Genomic DNA, 21,525 nt, shown 5'->3' with positions numbered 1-21,525 from the left:
TTGCAATACCATCCTACTCCATCAGGAGGTACAGTTAACCCTTGAGGTCAAGACATTGACAGCAGATCAAGTAGAGATAACCTGAGTGATGTATGTTCTATCTACAACCTCTGTGCATTCCTATATTAGATACTGAATGTGATCATCTCGAGTGAATCCTCTCTAACTGAGAACTAAGTTATCACAGTGTTCATATTTGTGCTCAGGTAAGGTCAAAGAACACTTGGAGGGAAATGCAAATGTTGTCTGTGTGCTCTGAGTAAGTTAATTAAAGACACTGCACTGTGTGTTAATGAGTTTGTGATAGATACTCAGGAGGCAATGTTTAACAAACACCAGTATTGAATCTTTCACCGCAGTCAATCCAAGTAGAAAGTGAGGTAAGTTTGTTGTAACTTTTCTGTCTGGTTTTTAACCATCGTTTTGCCTTTGTCAAAACATTTTTTTTTTAGCTCTGACGTTTCAGATAATACATATTTTTGCAGGGTAACACTGCTGTTATGGAGGTAAAAATGAAATGTGTGTGCAAAAAATAGCAATGATTTACCTCCGTTTAGTTGTGTACTGGCTTTCCTTGGAGAGACATCTGGGAGAAATAGAAAACTAATTCAGAGCGAAGGGAAGCTTACAATAGCTGGGTTTTCATCGAACTTTTTAATGCAAATTTTGACCATTTGAATAGAGAATACTGATAAAACTCTTGAACTGCGCATACATCTTGTAACAGTTAAGTCGAATAAGAGATTAATTGCTAGACTGCAGCTAAGGTTGATGGAAACAGGTTTATTCGCATCGAATCGCATTTGTTGAGATTGTATTATATGTTTAGTTTACCAGTGCGTAAAGTAAGTCTGTAATTGGCCAAGCCATTTTTTATCTTGAGAGCCTTCTAGTGCCATGAACAACTTCTGTTTAGGGGCTGATGTTAGGAATCCATAGACTACGCTAAGGATATTATTTAGTAATTCCAGGAATTGCTAACATGCTATGTTATTTACTTCATATCCACGGTCAGTTATACTAGGATGGTGGGGGTCCGAGAGCGGAAACAAACTATTAACTGTTGATAATTGCCACATCGGAACCATGTCCACAGCCACGGTAATCCATGTGGACAGTGTATTACACATTGTGCTTAGGAACCATTTGTCTGCACAGCAAAAGATCTCTGTTTAGAAATGCAGGAACAGATGCCCTGAAGAGTGACGGCAAGTTTAGCACCTTTCTGCCTTGCTCCCTTTCGACCTTGTGTGTAGCATTGATGCGGGAAGACCGCCAACTCTCGGATGCGGCCTTAACATTTCTCCACTTCGTCACACTTGTGCAAGGCAGGCTTTTCCAAACGAATGGTGCTCAAAACAAAACCATTGCGCTCGGAAGACCAGCTGTGTTTTACATACATAGTTATGATCTATCTATCTATTTGGGAATCCAAGTACTGTAGAACTGTTTTTGTAGGTGTGGCTTCCAAAAGTTTGAGAACCCCTCAATGAACCTGTAAATAAGTATACTGAAGGCATATAATGTGTGGCAGCTGAATTAATTAAACATCCCAATGGGCAGTCAACAAGCCCACTGACCTCCTTGTCGTAATCAGTGTGTCGTGCCTGGATGTTGCAGCATTTGTATTCTAGTCATTCTAGGCTTTTATTGAGATTCTTCTGAATGAAGAGTGCGTTACAAATAAAATGAATTATTATATTATTATTATTATTATCATTTAACCACTGTGTGCAGGTAAGCAATGTGCTCATTTGGAGAAACATGCTATTGATCATTGTACTTGTTTATTATTAACTTGGGCATCTGAAACAGGATTTGCCAGCAGCCATGGATTACCATGTAGACTACCGGTACATAGAAAAGTCAGTAGCTGTTTTGAACTGAAATGTAAACAATGCCTGAATAGACACAGTTGACACAGTTTGTTATTTGTTTCCAAAGCGCAGTTTATTATTCCACTTTTAATTCATCATCTACATTTAATCCACCTCTTCCCACTTCATCCAATTTTCCATGCCAACAAGGACAGCGGAAAATCAACACAGCTCACCATCATGATGACATCTTTGCCTACGTACTCTTTGGTGTAATATTCAAAGCATAGGAATTTGTTGTTGCTGATCAAGAACAGTACAAAAGAGGACCTAAAAGTGCACTGTTTGTAGGACAGGATTCCTCTCCAATGACAGGCATATTTTCCCCAGAGAAACAATGATGAAAGCTAAAAGATGCTCAAACAGAGAGTAAATTATATTCCCTTTTCTGCTTTCATGATCTCTCCCTCAAGCTGATGATGGCCAAACGTGTAGCTGTGATTGGAGCAGGTTGTTCTGGCCTGGCCTGCATCAAGTGCTGCCTGGATGAGGGGCTGGAGCCTGTCTGCTTTGAGAGCAGTGAGGACATTGGAGGACTGTGGAGGTTCAAGGTACTTAACATGATTACAGCATTCATGCGCAACAGCGTAGCGGAGGTCCTGCACATCCACTGGTATAATAGCTCATTATATTTACATACCAGTGGTCACTGGCTCAAACTGTATCGGTAAATTAGAGCACTTTGAAAAAAGAGTTCAGGGAACTCAAAACACCGGTCAGTGCACCCCCTATTTTTCTGTCAAAACAACATTGAGATAATGATATAGCAGTTATTACATTTTTATGGATATCCAGCAACAAGTTCCCCTGGCTATGGCCTTCTGCTGCCCCCTTACCCTGCCTTCTCTCTCTAGTGAAAGAGAGAGGGGCAAACTGTGGGGCTCTTCTCCTTCAAACCTGCTTACTGTCACTAAGCACAAAAGCAGAATTAAATGCTACACTGGGAACTCTGCCCGCATAGAGAGAGTGAGAAAGTCTGCCATTCTATATTCAAAGGCACAGCACACCGTGTCCCACATAATTCATTATTTCCTCTCAAATTGATGACTGCCATAGATGTCTGTAGGCGATTGGTGAAGGTGAGTAGTGCTGTATTAAGTTTCACGTGTCGTATGGTTGTTAACTCTGTGGAGATAAGCAAGCCATCACATAATTACTAAAATGACTCCTTTTGTACACAGGAGAAGCCAGAGCCTGGCAGAGCAAACCTCTATCACTCTGTCATTGTCAACAGCTCCAAAGAGATGATGGCATACAGTGACTTTCCCCCTCCGGCTGACTTTCCCAATAACATGCACCACTCTCAGGTCCTGCAGTACCTGCGGCTCTATGCTAAACACTTTGACCTACTGAAGCACATTCACTTCCAGGTAAGAGGACCAGCCTGTGTCACAAAGCATTTGGAAAATGACTAAATTAATGTTAATAGATTAGGTTGTTTTTGAAAGTTAAAAAACTGTATATGTCTCTTTCTCTCTTGGGTGTGTTTGTGTGTGTGTGTGCGTGTGTGTGTGTGTACAGACCTCGGTGCGCGGTGTGAGGCAGAGGCCTGACTTCACTCATTCAGGTCAGTGGGAGGTGGTGACTGAGAACAGGGACGGTCAGGAGGAGAGACACGTCTTTGATGCAGTGATGGTCTGTTCTGGGCACTACACACGGCCACACCTGCCTCTCCAGGACTTCAAAGGTATAGAATTCGGCCAAAGGTAGTCAGCTTCAAAACGTTCAATTCAGAAGAGGCATACCTTACAGTCAGACTTCCAGGTAGTTTCCTAAAGTCCAGGAATCACTTTTTCACCTTCTCATTTTTGATTCATTTCAGTCATTTTAAGACAATGATTGCTAAATGCACCTCTTGACCCATATTAATAGACATGAATGTTGTCATAATTAAACTACAGGTCCAGGCTAGAAACGGCTAGCTGCTAGGTTGAGGGTCATACTTTACTTTACCTAGGCTGATACTGTTCGGTATGATGACCATGTCTATTTATAGTGTTTTATCAGCAGTGTAGGGCAGTCTAACTTAATTTCTCAGTGTGTTAAAGTCCATAATGATTTGCATTTATCAGTGTACTAAAAACATCATCAGAATCCAACACATTTATGACATTTGTTATTCAAATGTAAATATTTGTGTTGAGCACATAGTTAAGATTCAATAAAAAATATATTTTTAATTCTGTATTCATCATTCTAGGAATAGAGACATTTCAGGGGAGACATTTTCACAGCTGGGAATACTGCAGTGCTGATGGACTGCAGGGGAAAAATGTCATTGTGATTGGAATTGGAAATTCTGGAGGTGACATCGCTGTGGATGCCAGCAGAGTGGCAAAGCAGGCTAGTGGAATCGGTTATCAGATAAAGAACAAAGGAGCCTCACCAAACTGCTTTTTTTTTTTAGATTTAAACATGTTACAACCTGATGGATGTTGGCAATGTATTCTACTTCACAATTCTCATTCACTGCTCTACAAAAACCCCTCAGGTGTACCTGAGCACAAGACGTGGTGCGTGGGTGGTAGGACGAGTTGGAGAGGGTGGGGCGCCAGGTGATGTGGTGAGCGGTGCCCGTCTGGCCGTACTCATGCACAGACTAATGCCTACTTGGAGCACCAGGGCAGTGGAGAAACAGCTCAATAAGCGTTTTGAACACCACCTTTACGGGCTACAGCCCTCTCATGGGTATGAAGGGGGAAAGGCTGATTTTACTTTGTTCCTCACTTTCCTCTTGTTTACTACTTCCCACCTTGTCTACATATCCATAGCAATTCAAACCAGTCGGTAAAGTAGTTTTTGTTTGTATCTGTTCCAGGTTCTTCGCTCAGATCCCAGTGGTCAATGATGATCTGCCTGGACGCATCATCTCTGGCCGTGTGGTGATAAAGCCAAATGTGAAGGAGTTCTCCGGCTCCAGTGCGATCTTTGAGGATGGAACAGTGGTTGACGAGGTGAGGGATTATTATTTCATTCCTTGGGGTCAACTCCTTTTCATGTCCACAAAATGGTTAATGTACCTTGAAACTGACATTGATATTATTCCAATTTGACCAGGTGGATGTGGTGGTGTTTGCCACAGGCTATAACTATGACTTCCCGTTCTTGCCTGAAAACCTGAAGGTTAAAGAGGGCTACCGCCTGTCTCTGTACAAACATGTCTTCCCCCCAAGCTTGGAGAGACCCTCGCTGGCTGTGGTGGGCTTCATACATGGGCTGGGAGCAATCATCCCCCTGGCTGAGATGCAGGCTCGCTGGGCCACCCGAGTCTTCAAAGGTACAGGGAGAATCAACGAGACTATAGACAGTGTGAAATCAGCTCACAGCATGAGGGCACAGTTTCAGGGGAGAAAAGATAATGTGCACCATCATGGTCTTCCTAGTCCCATTTGGTAACAATCTGTGACCATATCAATTTCTGTGCTCTTGTGATTATTTTCACTCCAGGACTGACAAAGCTGCCCTCAGAGAGGATGATGCTTGATGACACTCAAGGAAGCACCAAGGGAATGCATCAGAGGTAGTGGAACAATTCTTTTTTTTAATTGAAGGTATTATATTAATTGTTTAAAGTCTGACTGCAATTCGCTTTATTTCTGTTTACCTGTTGCCTGCTTGGCAGGTTTGCCTGTTCTGAGCGCAATCCGTTACAGGTGGACTACGTCCCCTACATGGATGATATTGCCCAGGAAGTGGGAGCCCAGCCAAAGTTTCTTTCACTTCTTCTTCGGGACCCTGGTCTGGGTCTGAGGGTTCTGTTTGGTCCCTGTACTCCATATCAGTACCGCCTATGTGGGCCAGGCCAGTGGGAAGGGGCCCGCCAAGCGATCTTCACTCAGTGGGAGAGAGTGATTTGCCCATTTGGCACACGACGACTACCAAAGCCCGACCCTGAAACGAAGCAGCATGTCCCCGTGTTTCTCACGTTTGCAGCTGTGAGCCTACTGTTTACTGTAATGTACATAAAAAAATGGTTTACTATTACATAAGTAGCAATGCTGTTTCAGGAAGTGCTAGCTGCTAGTCCAAACACTGCACTGTCATTCACATGTTCAATTTTAACAATTTATGTTGCGTGTGGTATAATTGAAGGACTGTTGAAACTGTTGTGTGTGTGATGCCACAATGAATAAAAGCTCAACTCAATGTAAAGTCCACTGTCTTCACCCACATTTATGAGGCTATTCTGATGCAGTCACTTAGGCTATGTTTACTGGTAAAACGATCCAATTCAGATTTTTGCTCGCAAGTGACACAGATCGAATCTGTATCTGTATCTGAATACCTGGTGGGCTACTACAGGGGTTCTCAAACTTTTTGGGGCCATGTTTCAACGAGCCCCTCATAATCATAAACCCTTATATTCTGGGTGCTTTGTAATCTGATGTCACTTGGCTGGCTTCATAGCTTTGTTCTCAAGCACCTCAAGACACATGACTCATTTTGGTCTCCCGTCACTGTTCTCAATAAAAAACACTTGAGTGAAGGAAGTAATTGACGTGACAATCATTTCTAGTGGCCCAAAGTTACTGTGAATGGACACAATATGCTTGTTTTATTAATGTAAATGGTCCCCATCTGTAGATATGCATTTTATTTTTTAAATACAGCACAATTTTATAATTTATGGAAAATTATTTCATGGACTTTGGGTCGTGCCCCGTCCACTGGGCTACTAAACTGAATGGGCTATCTGTCCATGCGACTTGCTGGCCCTAGATGCTGCAGCATTTGTATTCCAGTCATTCTAGGCTTTGTCGTATAACGTGTGCAAAGGTAAGTGATGTGCCAGCTTTGAGAATGCTTAATTTGAACAAGGTCACAAGGCCTTTCAGTTGTCATTGATCAAGGCAGTTGCTCCAATTTCATTTAAGCATCTTGGAATCAGCCTTTGCCAGAAGCTAGTACATGTACACACAAATGCTTGTACCTTTCATACACAGAATGCAGCTCAAAGTGCTTTACATTTGAAGCATTTCAAAACAAGAATAAATGAAAAAAGATAATAAATAAGTGCAAAAAACTGAAATAAATACAGAAAAATCTGAAACAAGAATAGATGAAAAATGGTAACAGAAATAAGTGCAAAATACAAGAAGTAAACAGAACACAAAACAGAAATAAACATGGCCAATAGCAGTTTTAAACTGAAATGTAAAGAATACTTGAAGTGTGACGAGAAGACACAGTTGACACAATTTATTGTTTGTTTCCAAGGGGTAATTCATTTTTAAACTCGACTCCACATTTAATCCACCCAGTCCCACTTTCTATGACAACAAGGACAGTGGAAAGCAGACATAGTCAACTGTGATGATATCTTTGTCTATCACAGTAAAGCATACACAAATATGGAAATGTACTGTTGCTGATCAAAAAACATGAAAGAAACTCCCAAAAGTGCATTGTTTGTACAATGGACCCGTCTTCCTCAATCCACAGAGAGACAGTAATCAAAACCAAAAGATGCTCAAACAGAGTGTAAATGATATTCCTTTTTTCTGCAATCATGCTCTCTGTCAAGCTGACAATGACCAAACGTGTAGCAGTGATTGGAGCAGGTTGTTCAGGCCTGGCCTGCATCAAGTGCTGCCTGGATGAGGGGCTGGAGCCTGTGTGCTTTGAGAGCAGAGATGACAGTGGAGGACTGTGGAGGTGTAAGGTGCATAATAGGATTGCACCACTTAAGTGACACAGCACAGTGGAGGTCCTGCACATCTAGTGATCCATCCATCCAAACGATAATAAGTCATTATTTTTACATACCAATGGCCACTGGTTCCATCTGTATCATGGCATTTGAGCCCATTAAAAGTGATGTTCAGAACTTGAAACATCAGTCAGCAGACCCTTAGGACAAGCGTGAGATAATGATACAGCAGTTGTTACATTTTTATGGACATCCAATAAACAAGCCCCCCTGGCTATGGCCTTCTGTTGGCCCCCTGCCCATTTGCGACAAGCCTCCCCTGCCTGATCCCATCCCCCCGAAACAAACTGTGGGGCTTTTCTCCTTCAAACCTGCTTACTGTTGCTAAACACAAAAGCTGAATTAAATGCAGCATTGGGAAGCATGCCAGCAAAGTAAGTGGGGATGTGTGCCATTCTACATTCAACAGAACAGTCCTATGATAACAGGACTATTAAACTGGATATAATCAAGAATAATTTGATTGCTTAACAATATGATTTGACATTTGACAAGTTCCAATACATGAACACTAAACTGTGGCCATATTTGATATTAAGACAGGGGTTTAGTTCAGAAGTCACTTAACTGATTCCCAACAGGAATAACAGGTTCATCATCATCACTTTCATAAGACACAAAACTGGTTTGAGTTTTCTCAACAAGTCCATTTTCAGTCGCTTAGTTGCAACATGATTGTGGAAGTGGGTAGGACAGGTACGTTTTTAAACCACCAGTAGAGGCCCCCCTTGCGTGTTGTCTACCCGGCGCCGCAAACCACAGTGGTGTAGCTCACACACACACACACGCAGTCTCTCCAGAGGACACAGCAACTCCCCTTCCAGGCCCACACCTGCAGGGTCCATCTGACAGTAGCTCATGGGGATGTCCTCAGCCTGATCAGGACAGGGCTGTTGTCGTTGTTGACTCCAGCGTTGTTATTTGTCTTGAGTGTCTCTGGGCCAGTGACTGGTCTCAACATGTCTTATTGATCAGCTAAATTTGGTCTACCTGGGTAAAAACATTTTTTTAATGGGTGGTCTCCTTACTCCTTTCTTCCTCTTCCACCCGTTCAACATCCAAATACAATTTAGATGTTTATTTCGGTAGTCAGAGTGCCTCTTCCGCCAGGCGAGGGGATCATGCCCTAAAGATCTTGTTTATTATCTAACCCTACACAGAACTCAGACAGCTGGATTCCAGAGTGCTAACCATTACACCACATGTTAGTTTCAACACACATAATTCCCAGAGCACACCCACACAGGTTTAACCTTCTACTTGTTGCAAAGTTGCAAAGTTGCATTTCATCACAATTTCAGTAGCTGAACAAAACCAATGGTGGACAGTCAAATAGAAACAGATGAAAACAAAAGACATAAGCACACAAAGACATAAGCACACATGCAGCACAAAACATTGAAAAGTTCCACAAACAAATTACAGGAACTTCATGGCCATAGCCATTTACCAAGTCTCACTAGCAAAAACCAGACTGATACTTTCTTATAATTCCTTCATGTTTAGTGACCAACTTGTCGTGGCCTTGGCCATCTAGGACCAAAAAACAACATCTGTATCTAAATTCACTCCATCGGGCAACAGGAAGACTGTTAAACTCAGAGTAGCACTTTAAGCCTCTTTCCCAAATAGAATTTTCTGGGCTACTGAGGGTTGTACTGTCAAAGGCAAGGCGTTTTTTTACTGTCTGTCAGGTTGCAACACAAACACACTTAGGTCCTCTTGAAAACATTCTGCAACCTTTTTCCTATTGTGCTATTCTATTGTATTCTATTGAAAAGAGCCACATTCAAGGTTAATGGTGACTAAAGGCAGTTTGTTGTGTCTTCTTTCTGGTGGTAGGTGAGTTGAGCAGCAGGCTAAAACTGGGCCCTATCATGCCATTCCTTGAGTTGTTTTTGGTTCCTATAACCCTCAGGGCCTTTTCTGCAGTTGCAGGCTAAATGGCCTGGTTGGTGACAATTGTGACATCGACGACCACTCCTTTTCTTGGCAAAGACTTAACAAGACTTGGTTTGCTTTCCCTTTTTTTCTCTCACTTCCCTTACACACTTTCTACCCATTTCCCACCTCACTAGCTTAGCCTCTCTTTGCATGTCTCTCACTTCTATCAGTCTTTTTGAACTCAGCATATCTCCTTTGGGAAACTTGACATCTGTCCATCTGGCCCATCTGTCTAATTCTTCCCCATCTACTGCGTCTAGCCCATACTTGTTAACCATATAAACCCAGCAGGAACTTTGGCTTGTGTACAGTGACGGCTCCCCATAGTTTCGCCTTACTCATCCCACTTGCTGGGGGAACCTTGCATGCTGGAAGGCTGTTTATTAGGCCCTTCTCATTTCACCTCACTCGCTGGGAGGACCTCAGACTCTGGGAGACTCTTTACTGTCACTATTATTAACTACTGTGTTCGACTCAGCTTAATAACAACACAGACCGTGGTCAACTCAGATGTTAGGTACAGTCAGCTTCATAGCATCAACCACATTAATATATATAATGATATATAATATAATCTCTGCTCACCACTGTTGTGCCTGAACAGGTGGGTATGCATCAAGGAGTCTTCAGGAGGGATGGGTCCCGTGTGGCTAATTTTAGCTGCTGAACAGGCTTTTCCCGAGACCTCAAAGGGGTCCCCCTGGAATAGCTAGGTCGCCTTGACATCAAAACATTCAGACGAAACATCTGTCTTTCTCACGATTATATTCCCGTGGCATCATCATCCAGATAGTCTGGCCAACATCCCTCTCCCTGCTGCTCCCTCTCTCTCTCTCTGTGTGCTCAAATAATTATATCAGTCATTAACACAGGAATATGTAAGCGTACACACATAGTTACCATATCTCATATAGTGAATACAGAGAATAAACAAAAAGTGTTTCCCAGTGCCCCATATGATGTGCGGTCTATGATAAGACCATACCCAAATGGTAGGCTGTACTTTTTAACAAGTTCTTTTAATACAGAGCTCATTTCACTATGTACATTTTTACTTAGTGTACTTCTCCTGTTTAAATACAGTTAGCATATTCATGAGCCATTTTACATTGGCCATTTATGGATGATTTTGAGATGACCTTGGGAGGACTATGATGCAAGACAATTGTTTACAGGTTAACAGTTTTATAAATCAGAATATTTTCATGCAGACGTACTCTCTAATGTTTGTGCGTGCACAATGTTTTAGGATGGAATCTATGTTGAGTTTTATAAATGAGGCCCAGGAAGTACAGGGAAGTACAGACAGTACTTTTCCACAGAAGCACAGAATTTACTTTTTGCCTAGTGCACTCCCTGAAACTAAGGGACATCTTGACGTGTATAAGAAATCATTAAACTACCTTTCCAGAGCAGGGGCAGCTTATGTAACTTTATTCATTATGTTTACATAACATAATCATTAGCTGCGGATATCTAGGCTAGGTGTCATACCTAACCCTACTTTGACTTGGCTGATCATGTTTTTCTAAGGTATATGTAATCTATAGTACTGTTTTATCAGCAGTGTAGAGCACACTTACCCCATAAGTCACTGTGCGTATGATGTGCCCACTGTGCACACCTTGTATAACTGGCCTGCAAACACCCTAAAAAATCCAAGACAATTACTTAATTTGGTATTCAAATATGTTTTGTTGCCACAAATTATGTTTGATATCAATTTATGACAAAAAAGCCCATGTCCATTTTGTATTAAGCAGAATGGATTTCAGGGGAGATATTTTCACAGCTGGGAATACTGCAGTGCTGATGGACTGCAGGGGAAAAATGTCATTGTGATTTGGAATTGGGAATTCTGGAGGTGACATCGCTGTGGATGCCAGCAGAGTGGCAAAGCAGGCTAGTGGAATCGGTTATCAGATAAAGAACAAAGGAGCCTCACCAAACATCTTTCAGATGAAAACACATGTGTGCTGGCATTTATTTATGACAATCTCTTTGCTCAGAAACCCAATGGTGCATGATGATCTGCAAAAGGACGCATCATCTCTGGCTGTGAGCTGATGCAACCAAATGGCTCCAGTGTGACCTTTGAAGACGGAACAGCATGAGGTATTTCGTACCCATAGAATGGTTAACACACCTTGAAACTGATGTTGAAAGTGTTGCATTCTTCAGATTTCACCAGATGGGTGTTGTGGTGTTTGCTACCGGCTACAACACTGAATTCCCCTTCTTGCCTGAAGACCTGATGGTTGAGGGCTCTATACAAGCAGTCCACTCTCCACTGAGACCCTCTCTTATACTGTGCAACAAACAGGGAGAGGCCCAGGAAATAATATGTGGTTTTAGCCCCACTGTACTGCTCAACTAAGGTGTGCTCATATTTTAAATGTCAAGCTTTGTCTCTAAATGTATACTGCTCCATTTACTTGCAATTACATTTCAAGTTTTACATTTAGTTCCCAAACATATTTCATCAACACAAAGGTAAATAACTGACAAACATATTTTCCTTCCACAGTGCCATCTCTGAATATGAGTCAGTGTCTGTAAATAATGAAAGATAAATGACATTTCAGCAACAACCTAAAACTATACAATGTTATGTTCTCATAAGGTGATTCTTCCTCCTGGACTAACAAAGTTACCCTCAGAGAGAACGATGCTGGATGACACTCAGGGAAACATCAACAGAGTGTAGCAGATGTAGTGGAACAACTACTTTTTTATGGCAGAACACTACATATTCCTAGACAGATATCTATCTGAAGTTTATCTGCAGTTTCATTTATTTCTGTTTACCCACTGCATCTGTTTACCTACTGCCTACTTGACAGGTATGGCTGTACTGCATGCAGTCTATAGCTAGACTACATCACCTACATGGATAATATTGAACAGGAATTCAGAGCCCAGGCTTCCACTTCTCCTACAGGACCCTAGTCTGGGTGTGAGGGTATTGTTTGGTCCCTGTACTCCATACCAGCACTGCCTGTGTGGGCCAGGCCAGTGGGAAGAGGCCTGTCAAGCGATCTACACTCAGTGGGAGTGTCACGGGGGGGACTGAACCCAGGCCTCTGGAGCGAAAGACTGGGAACTAACAACTTATTCCTCTAGTGCTGTCGCAGGATCCAAACGCAAAAGAACTCAGAGGCAGAGTACACTTTTACTGAGTCAAATACAAAAACAGTCTTCTTCAGAACAACGTCAAGGTACAGGCACAGGTCAGAATCAGTCCAAAATCACAAAACAATTCTCCAGATCTGCTCAAACAGGCAAAACGTCAAAATTCACCAGAAAAAAAGAACTTGAGATTTCTTACAAAAACTTACAGAAACCAACACGACTTACAAGTGTGGTTCAGACTAGAGAACTCATCAATGAAACACGCAACAAAAAAAACGCTATAAATACCCCAAAGAACGAAGAACACATGAAAATACGCAATTTAAGAACAGGCGAGAACATTCATCACCAGGGAGAGACTAAATACTAAATAAAAGAAGGGTAAAATGAGGACATCTAGTGGCAAAAATCTGTCAAAACATGAACAAAGTCCCCAAGACTTGACAGGGAGAGAGTTCATTTTGGTTAAAAGCCCCACCCTGAATCTAAACAACATGCCCCTGTGTCGCTCACATTTGCAGCTGTGAGCCCATACTGGTTGCTGTAAAGTACAACAAAAAAATCGATTGCCCCTTCATAAGTTACAACAGTGCAAAGTTCAGGGTACTTTATTAACTGCTAATCTCTCTTGACTGCCTAAAATATGTGATTATAACAGTATGTCAGTGAAGAGTTAATGCTAGTGTTTATTCTACGTAGATTTCACGGTGCTGAGAATGACATTTTATTGTTGGTGTACTGTTATAACAATGACATTTTACGCTGTGCTTTCCGTGATTTTGGAGGACTGTAGCCTCAGCGACCGTGCGCAATGAGACAATGAATGAAAGCACTAACTAAAGATCTCAAAGTCCATCCAAGACACTCCGCCCACGATGGTGAGTAGGGTAGTCTGATGCAGTCGCTCAATCGTGTCCGTGAATTTGCCTTTCGGACTCTGAAGAACTCTCAAGCTCTTCCTAGGTGAGTTAACACGCAGTTTTGTAAGCAGGTATAGACTTACCAGTCGTCTTTACAAGTTACTGTCCTGGATGCATGACTGCGAAATGTGTAAATAGCTCATGACAATTGTTTTTGGGGCTGCGGTCAGTCACAAGATGTGTGTGTTGTGGACCTTTAAGTGATTCTGCTGCAGGCGGTACAAACAATGCTTATCAGTTAGAATCTTACATGTCCACATCCGTGGAAATATGACAAACATACGGTGTTCTCCCTCAAAACTTTTCAAACTTGGCGTAAGCACATGCGTGTGTAAGTTATCAACAAGCAGAGTAATCGACTAATAGAGTAAGAACAGAGACGTGAGCGGAAAAGTAGGTCAACATCTGATCTACTCAGAATCAGAATCACGTTTTTTGGCCAAGTAAGTTTGCAGAAACAAAGAATTGGACTCCGGGTTAAGTGGCTCTCATTGTACCTACACAAAATATACAACACAACACAACACAACACAACAGCACAACGGTCTAAGAAATATATACAGGGAGGAATGGCTATATACAGGAGCTGTGAATGGAAACACAATAAGTCGTGCAAAGACTGGAGAGTGCAAGAAGTGCAGAGATAAATATGAAATGGTAAGAGAATGACGTAAGAAGTACAGTATATACAGCCTGTATAGTTATACAGTAGGGGTGGAATGTATTGCACATTTCGTATCATGGATTGTATTAAATAACGAAAATGTGAATCAGTAAAAAACAAATCAAACCGTATCTAATTTGGCTGTTAAAAGGACAACGATGTATATTCATGTAAAACATATAACACGTCACCATTTTTCTCAGTAAATATTTTCACCAGATGTTGGTAACAACCCAAGTAATCCATATATACGAAGAAACCAAAACAATAAGTTCAGAAAATATATTACGGTAATAATTTGAAATGACACAGGGAAAAAGTACTGAACACATGAAGAAAGGGAGGTGCAAAAAGGCATTGAAAGCCAAGACAACAGCTGAAATCTATCAGTAATTAGAAAGCAATCCGGGCCCCTTGTCAATGCAAATTAATATCAGCTGGTTCAGTCCCATCTGATGGCCTTTAAAAAGGTGTATCATTACCAAGGTGTCACACAAGAAACATCTCATGATGGGTAAAAGTTGCAAAGTTATTGTTGCAAAACATACTGATGCCATTGTTTACGGACGCATTTCTAAACTTCCGAATGTTCTAGTTAGCACTGTTGGGGCCATAATCCGAAAGTGGAAAAAACATAATTTCACTGTAATAAACTGGCCACGACCAAGTGCTTCTCGCAAGATTTCTGACAAAGGAGTGAAAATAATTATCAGAGTTGTCCAAGAGCCAAAGACCACTTGTGGAGAGCTTCAGAAAGACCTGGAATGAGCAGGTACAATTATTTCAAAGAAAACAATAAGTAATGCACTCAACTACCATGGCCTGTATGCACGCTCACCACGCAAGACTCCATTGCTGAAGAAAAAGCATGTTGAAGCTCTTTTAAAGTTTGCTGCACAAGATTTGGACAAACCTGTGAAATACTGGGAGAATATAGTCTGGTCAGATGAGAGCAAAATTAAACTCTTTGGATGCCATAATGCACGCCATGTTTGGAGGAGAAATGGCACTGCACATCATCCCAACAGTGAAGTTTGGAGGTGGGAACATCATGGTGTGGGGCTGCTTTTCAGCATACGGTACTGGCAAACGTCACACAATTTAAGGAAGGATGAATGGAAAAATGTGCCTGCCATCTACCAGGATGATGAAGATGAAACGAGGGTGGACACAATGAACAGCCAAGGAAACTCTCAATTGGTTTCAGAGAAAGAAAATAAAGCTGCTAGAATGGCCCAGCCAATCACCTGACTTGAATCCAATTGAAAATCTATGGAAAGAACTGAAGATCAGAGTTCATAGAAGAGGCCCAGGGAACTTTCAAGATTTGAAGACTGTTTGTGTGGAAGAATGGGCCAAACTCACACCTGAGCAATGCATACGACTAGTTTCTCCATACAGGAAGCATCTTAAAGTTGTCATTACCTACAAAGGCTTTTGTACAAAGTATTAAATAATATCAGTAAGCGTGTTCAATACTTTTTCCCTGTGTCATTTCACATTATTAGACATAACTTAATTTCTGAACTAATTTGTTTTGGTTTCTTTGTATGTTTGGATTACCTGGGTTGTTACCAACATCTGGTGAAAATGTCATGACAATAGCACCTTTGGAAATATATTTACAGAGAAAAATGGTGATGTGTTCAATACTTATTTTACCTGCTGTATATGCAATTTCGGTAGTTATGTAAATTGTGCAACAGTGTAATATAATCCACAGCCTATGGTCAGTGCAGTGGACACAGACCATATAAATACATCCATTCTAATGCATTCATACTTACTTCCTTAGAGAACATCCACCATGGTCAAGCGTGTAGCTGTGATTGGAGCTGGAGCCTCTGGCCTGGTCTGCATTAAGTCCTGCCTGGATGAGGGGCTGGAGCCTGTCTGCTTTGAAAGCAGTGATGACATTGGCGGACTGTGGAGATTTAAGGTATCTAATATTGTTCCATTTACATTTTGTTATTGAAACGGAGCAATGAAATTACATTTTAAAGGAATACATCTGCAAATAAGAACAGATCCACTAAATAGTAGACTAGGCCAAAACAAACAAAAACAGACTACCATTGACAACAGTATCCAGAGGCCCTTACTTCTAACATCTACATGAACACATTAACTTAACACAAAGTAAACCTAACATTTTTTATTAACTGTTTTATAAACGATCCCTCTATTGGCAGAGGTACAGTACAACTATTAGACAACAATGTTACTATTATCAACTGTGGTTTGGGCTGAACATTACCGAAGGCTAGCAGCAGTATGGCTTTGCTTTTGGTAGTCAGCCTGTCAGCCAGTATTAGGAAAAGCTCTCAGCACTGACATAAAGCCTCTCTCCACCCTCTTTGCCAGATATATGGTTTGAAATAGACAGAGGGAATCATAATGCAGCTGTGGAAGACAGATCTTTGTGTAGTTTAAAGGTCCTGACCCTCCTGGTTTGGGTGAATTTGTCACTGTGCCACTATTCTGAACTACAAGGGCCCTCGTTGTACAGTACACTGTATTGCAATGTATCTCCCTCTGCAGGAGAACCCAGAGCCAGACAGAGCCAGCATCTATAGCTCTGTCATCATCAACACCTCCAAGGAGATGATGTGCTTCAGCGACTTCCCCATTCCAGCTCACTTCCCAAACTACATGCACAACTCTTTCATCATGGACTACTTCAACATGTACGCAGACCACTTCCAGCTCCGGCAATACATCCATTTCCAGGTCAGCTACTCCTAGCAACGAATGCATTTAACCTTTGCGAAGAACACAGTCCAGAGTGGAATGGTAAATTGAGAGGACTTCTGGTGTGTAGCTAATGCTGGTGAATTTCTTTGTCGTAGACAAGGGTGCTGCATGTAAAGCAGAGGCCTGATTTCTCCCACTCCGGCCAGTGGGAAGTAGAGACAGAAACCAGGGATGGGAAGAAAGAAAGCAACGTTTTTGATGCAATTATGGTTTGCACTGGACATCACTGTCACCCGCGCCTGCCCCTGTCTGATTTCCCGGGTAATAAAGAATCTTTAAATGATAGTAAAGCTCTTCACACAAACATGAATACATAGAGAGAGAGAGAGAACGAGAGCACGAGAGCACAAGAGCACGAGAGCACGAGAGAACGAGAGAGAGACTAAGGCCATATTGTAAGTAAATTCCCTATAGTGTTCAGTATCCTCGCAACTAGTCCTCTTATCTCTGTTCAATTTTCTGGGGTTGACCAGAGGAGTAATGAACTGAAGTAAGAATGTATTGTAGTTTGAAAGCAAAGAACTGCACTGGAAGTCAATGTGAAAAAGTCACTGTTCTTCTTCACACATCCAGGTTTCATAAAAGTTAAGTCAGTTTTAATTTATTATTATCTGGCAGGACAATCAGTAAACCTGCGTCAGTCTGAAGGTCAGGGATGTGTTTTTCTTCCACTCGATACAGGGCAGGATATTAGTTAAACCATAGTTACAGTGCAGTTGTTTGAGGCAGCTATTTATAGTCATGAAAAAGGTTAAGTAAGGTCAAGCTATGGAGTGTCTAGTGAAAGGCCTCTTTTTGTACCATATTCTTGCATTTTTCATTATTTATCATTCATAATTTACTGTTCAAAGATTTTTGATGAAAGCACCAAACATTCACCTTTTTAATGGAAAACACTGTCATCCCCAAACAAGACCTTAATGTGTTTTTAGCTTAGCTTTACTTTAATTTAATGATTTAAATACAACCTGGCGGTTGTCAAATTCACTCTTCCAGGCATTGACACATTTAAGGGGAAGTACTTCCACAGCCGAGACTACAAGACGCCAGAGGAGTGGCGTGGGAAGAGGGCGGTGGTGATTGGCATTGGGAATTCTGGAGGTGACATCGCTGTGGAGCTCAGCAGAATGGCCAAGCAGGTAAGCAATGCACTGTGCAAGTTACATCCAGAATAATGTCCATCATAACGGCTATAAGGCTTCATGGTGTTTGATGCACATCAATCCTTTTTTTCTGTATTTAGTTTAAATTTGAATATTTATTTGTGACTGTCATATGGTCAGCTATCTCAGACAGAAGGACTATTCAACCATCCCATCAGATAGTTTTGCCTAGAACCATTTGAGGAAATATTATTTGTTGAACTCTTTTGGAAACCCTTTGCACACAGAACCTTGTTCACAAAGGCTCCTTTAATGCAAAAATATCCTTCATGACAAGGGAGGAAGTGCTGTAAAGTTTAAAGATATATTATAGAACCCCTTATGGGTTCTTCTCTAAGAGCGGTGTAATTATCCTTTTTGGGTGTAGTGCAGAGAGTAAATCCTGTGGGACACTTTGACCGGTGTGAACATTTCATAAGTGATCTGTCTAGAGAGGATCATAAAATGACAGCTAAACAACAACAAACACAACAGAAAAGGGAACTAGATAGATCCTGTGACTCAGGTTGCAGTTCACGAGATACTGCTGCCATTTCCAAAGGTTTCTGAAACAAATATTGAAGAAATCAAATAGCACTAAGGAGTTCTTAAAACTTAACAATACTTCATTAATCATATGTAATCTCAATTCAGATAACAGTAAACGGCAGAATTATAGTACAACAAAACAGTCATTGTGTTTAGAACACTTGAACATTAATATCATGTTTCCCCATCCCTTCGGGGTATGTACAGACCAATATGGTCTCACCTAGTATACATGGTCATGGTTAAGGCATTTAGCAGACGCTTTTGTTAAAAGTGACTTAAAAAACATTAGAAAAAACATCACACACAACAAAAGTATCAATTTATAATACATTTTTAAAATAGAAACAATAAATAACAAAAAAATCTACATATCAAAACTATGATTATATTTATAGAGTATGCCTCAATGGAAATGTAGTGAAAACCACTACAGGAGAAAAAACACTAATCCACAACTCTTTGTCTCTGTCTCTGTCTCACACACACATACACACTAACACACACACTCTACAGTTGTTCCTAAGTACCCGCCGTGGTGCTTGGGTCTTGAATCGAGTGGGTGATAATGGCATGCCCTTGGACATGATCTTCACCAGAATGACACGGACAGTCCAGAGGATACTACCTTTTGACTTCTTTTGTGGCATTGTCGAGAATCAGCTCAACCGCCGGTTTAACCATGCTATGTACGGGCTGCAGCCCAAGCACAGGTATTGCTCTCAACGCAACTCCACGCACTAATGTTCACTGAAGCTCACATGCATACTTAAAACAAGGACATTTTGTGTTTTCCTAAGGTTCTACAGTCAGCACCCCACTCTGAACGACGAGCTGCCCAACCGTATCCTCTCTGGCACGGTGCAGGTGAAGCCCAACATCAAAGAGTTCCAAGGTTCCAGCGTGGTGTTTGACGACGGCTCCGTGGAGCACGACATTGATCTGGTGGTGTTTGCCACCGGCTACAGCTTCTCCTTCCCATTCCTTCCCCCTCACGTGCTTTCGGTCTCTGAGAACAAGACCCCTCTGTATAAGTACATCTACCCACCGGGGTTAGAGCACCCCACTCTGGCTGTAATTGGATTGATTCAGCCTCTTGGTGCCATCATGCCCATTTCAGAGATGCAGGCTCGCTGGGCCACACGGGTCTTTAAAGGTAGCCACTACAAAATCTCCTTCATATGGAAGTTTGTGTGCGTTGTGATCCAGTTCAGTTACAGTGCTGCAAAATCAGTAGTTGCAGTGTTCAGTATGCTGCAGCAGTAGGCCTATACTTGAACCAGGTCTAATGTTAACAAAAACAAATCACTAAAAGTGACCCTCCCTCTATAAATCATAATGAATCTGTGCATCTTGTGTTGACAATATTTTCTGTACCAAAGGGTTGAATAAGCTTCCCTCGATGAGTGCCATGATGAAGGACATCAAGTGCAAAGAAGATTCAATGAACAAGAGGTATCCCTTCCTCAAACCTCCTTGAAATCTTTCCTCAGATGTGTACATGATGGCTTTTAAAATTCATTTGAAATAGAGATGCGCGAGCAGAAGTCAATGAAGAATGTCAAAATGAAAGAAATGATGAATGATCATGACTCAGTACTGAAGTTAAAAACAAGCATAGCAATTATGTGACAGAAAGATTCCAAATTCTGCTGGGAATTGATCAGAACATATTATCCAGATAAAAAAAAAATCCTACCTTTAGTAAAGGAACACTACTAAATACTAATAATAAGTACTAAATAAAGGGAATCGGTAAGAATAAACAAACTGGTTTGTTCATTTGTTATTGAGCCTTTCCTTTCTTTAGGTGTATGTTCTTCTTTTAACTACTAATTTGTCACCTAGGTACGTGACTTCCAATAGGCACACCATCCAAGTGGACTACATTCCCTACATGGATGAGTTGGCTGATCAGGTGGGAGTGCAGCCCAGGTTCCTGTCTGTGCTCCTACGGGACCCTGGCTTGTGGCTTAGAATTGTGTTTGGCCCCTGCACACCTTATCAGTACCGCCTGTGTGGACCGGGCCATTGGGAGGGGGCCCGCCAGGCAATCTACACTCAGTTGGAACGGGTGGTAGCGCCCCTCAAGACACGACCCATTCCTGCTAAGGAAACCAGGCGTACCTTTAGTGCTCACCTGCTCTCTCTGTCAACCGTCGCTGCATTGGTGGTGGCTGTGATCTATAAGAAAGACAACTTCCAGGAGTATCTCCAGTATCCCATAATGCTACTGGACAGGCTGAAGACACACCTGCCTGCTTAGACATCAGTGTTGTGTCAAGTGTCGTATATCATGCAATATGAGGGATTGATTTATCTGTCATGTCATGTTTTTCATGCATTTCATATATAAAATGCTTATGGTAAGTGTAAGTGTACTAAGTCTTTTATACCTGGATTAAACTGATGAAATGCATATGGTTTATAAAAGGGGATGCAAATGAGATTTCACAATATCCTGGACAGTTTTGCATTGTGGTAAATAATAATTTGATTGGTTGTTTACCACAGTATTGTTATTTTTTATTAGCCTATGAGTCAGTAATTGAATAAAAAGTGTTTGTTTTATTTTCACTACACTACCTATGTTCCACTTGATGCACTATCTTGTAATGTTGTCTTAATTTACTGCAGTGTAAATTGTCAATTTACTTCTTTCTTGATATTATTGTTCCTGATATATCAAGAGCATACAACTTAAATAATGTGCAATTAACAATAAAGTACCACAGAATTCATGTATTAGACTATGAGTCTTTCTGTGTATCACATTTTGTCTCCTAAATTACAAACCAGTAGGGATAATTTGCCAACACCTCTTTTCACACCA

The 21,525-nt window shown here is 41.4% G+C and overlaps 2 protein-coding genes across 2 annotated transcripts; both read left to right on the top strand.

The window, feature by feature from the left end:
• The first annotated feature begins 240 nt into the window (after positions 1 to 240).
• LOC105910672 (flavin-containing monooxygenase 5-like) lies at positions 241 to 5,990 on the top strand. Its single transcript, XM_042708978.1, has 10 exons — positions 241 to 380; positions 2,291 to 2,428; positions 3,059 to 3,247; positions 3,399 to 3,564; positions 4,078 to 4,220; positions 4,303 to 4,565; positions 4,696 to 4,831; positions 4,935 to 5,154; positions 5,325 to 5,397; positions 5,500 to 5,990. The coding sequence occupies exons 2-10, from the start codon at positions 2,294 to 2,296 to the stop codon at positions 5,864 to 5,866; spliced, it is 1,692 nt and encodes a 563-aa protein (XP_042564912.1). The 5' UTR covers positions 241 to 380; positions 2,291 to 2,293; the 3' UTR covers positions 5,867 to 5,990.
• A 7,384-nt stretch (positions 5,991 to 13,374) lies between these two features.
• Positions 13,375 to 21,440, top strand: LOC105910813 (flavin-containing monooxygenase 5-like). The gene is made up of 9 exons (XM_012839560.3): positions 13,375 to 13,626; positions 16,043 to 16,186; positions 16,789 to 16,977; positions 17,097 to 17,262; positions 17,998 to 18,140; positions 19,209 to 19,405; positions 19,493 to 19,848; positions 20,075 to 20,147; positions 20,541 to 21,440. The coding sequence occupies exons 2-9, from the start codon at positions 16,055 to 16,057 to the stop codon at positions 20,956 to 20,958; spliced, it is 1,674 nt and encodes a 557-aa protein (XP_012695014.1). The 5' UTR covers positions 13,375 to 13,626; positions 16,043 to 16,054; the 3' UTR covers positions 20,959 to 21,440.
• Positions 21,441 to 21,525: the final 85 nt, after the last annotated feature.

This window comes from Clupea harengus, chromosome 10, assembly GCF_900700415.2.
Source record: "Clupea harengus chromosome 10, Ch_v2.0.2, whole genome shotgun sequence".
Lineage (NCBI taxonomy): Eukaryota > Metazoa > Chordata > Actinopteri > Clupeiformes > Clupeidae > Clupea > Clupea harengus.
This window is presented reverse-complemented; position numbering and strand designations above follow the sequence as displayed.

Bases quoted from the DNA above. Each gene is read 5' to 3' on its own strand.
- LOC105910672 (XM_042708978.1), top strand. From the start codon at position 2,294: ATGATGGCCAAACGTGTAGCTGTGATTGGAGCAGGTTGTTCTGGCCTG. The intron at 2,429-3,058 runs GTACTTAACATG...TTTTGTACACAG, and splicing joins GAGGACTGTGGAGGTTCAAG to GAGAAGCCAGAGCCTGGCAG. The intron at 4,221-4,302 runs GCTAGTGGAATC...ACATGTTACAAC, and splicing joins CCAGCAGAGTGGCAAAGCAG to CTGATGGATGTTGGCAATGT.
- LOC105910813 (XM_012839560.3), top strand. From the start codon at position 16,055: ATGGTCAAGCGTGTAGCTGTGATTGGAGCTGGAGCCTCTGGCCTGGTC. The intron at 18,141-19,208 runs GTAAGCAATGCA...CACACTCTACAG, and splicing joins TCAGCAGAATGGCCAAGCAG to TTGTTCCTAAGTACCCGCCG. The intron at 19,406-19,492 runs GTATTGCTCTCA...TGTTTTCCTAAG, and splicing joins GGGCTGCAGCCCAAGCACAG to GTTCTACAGTCAGCACCCCA.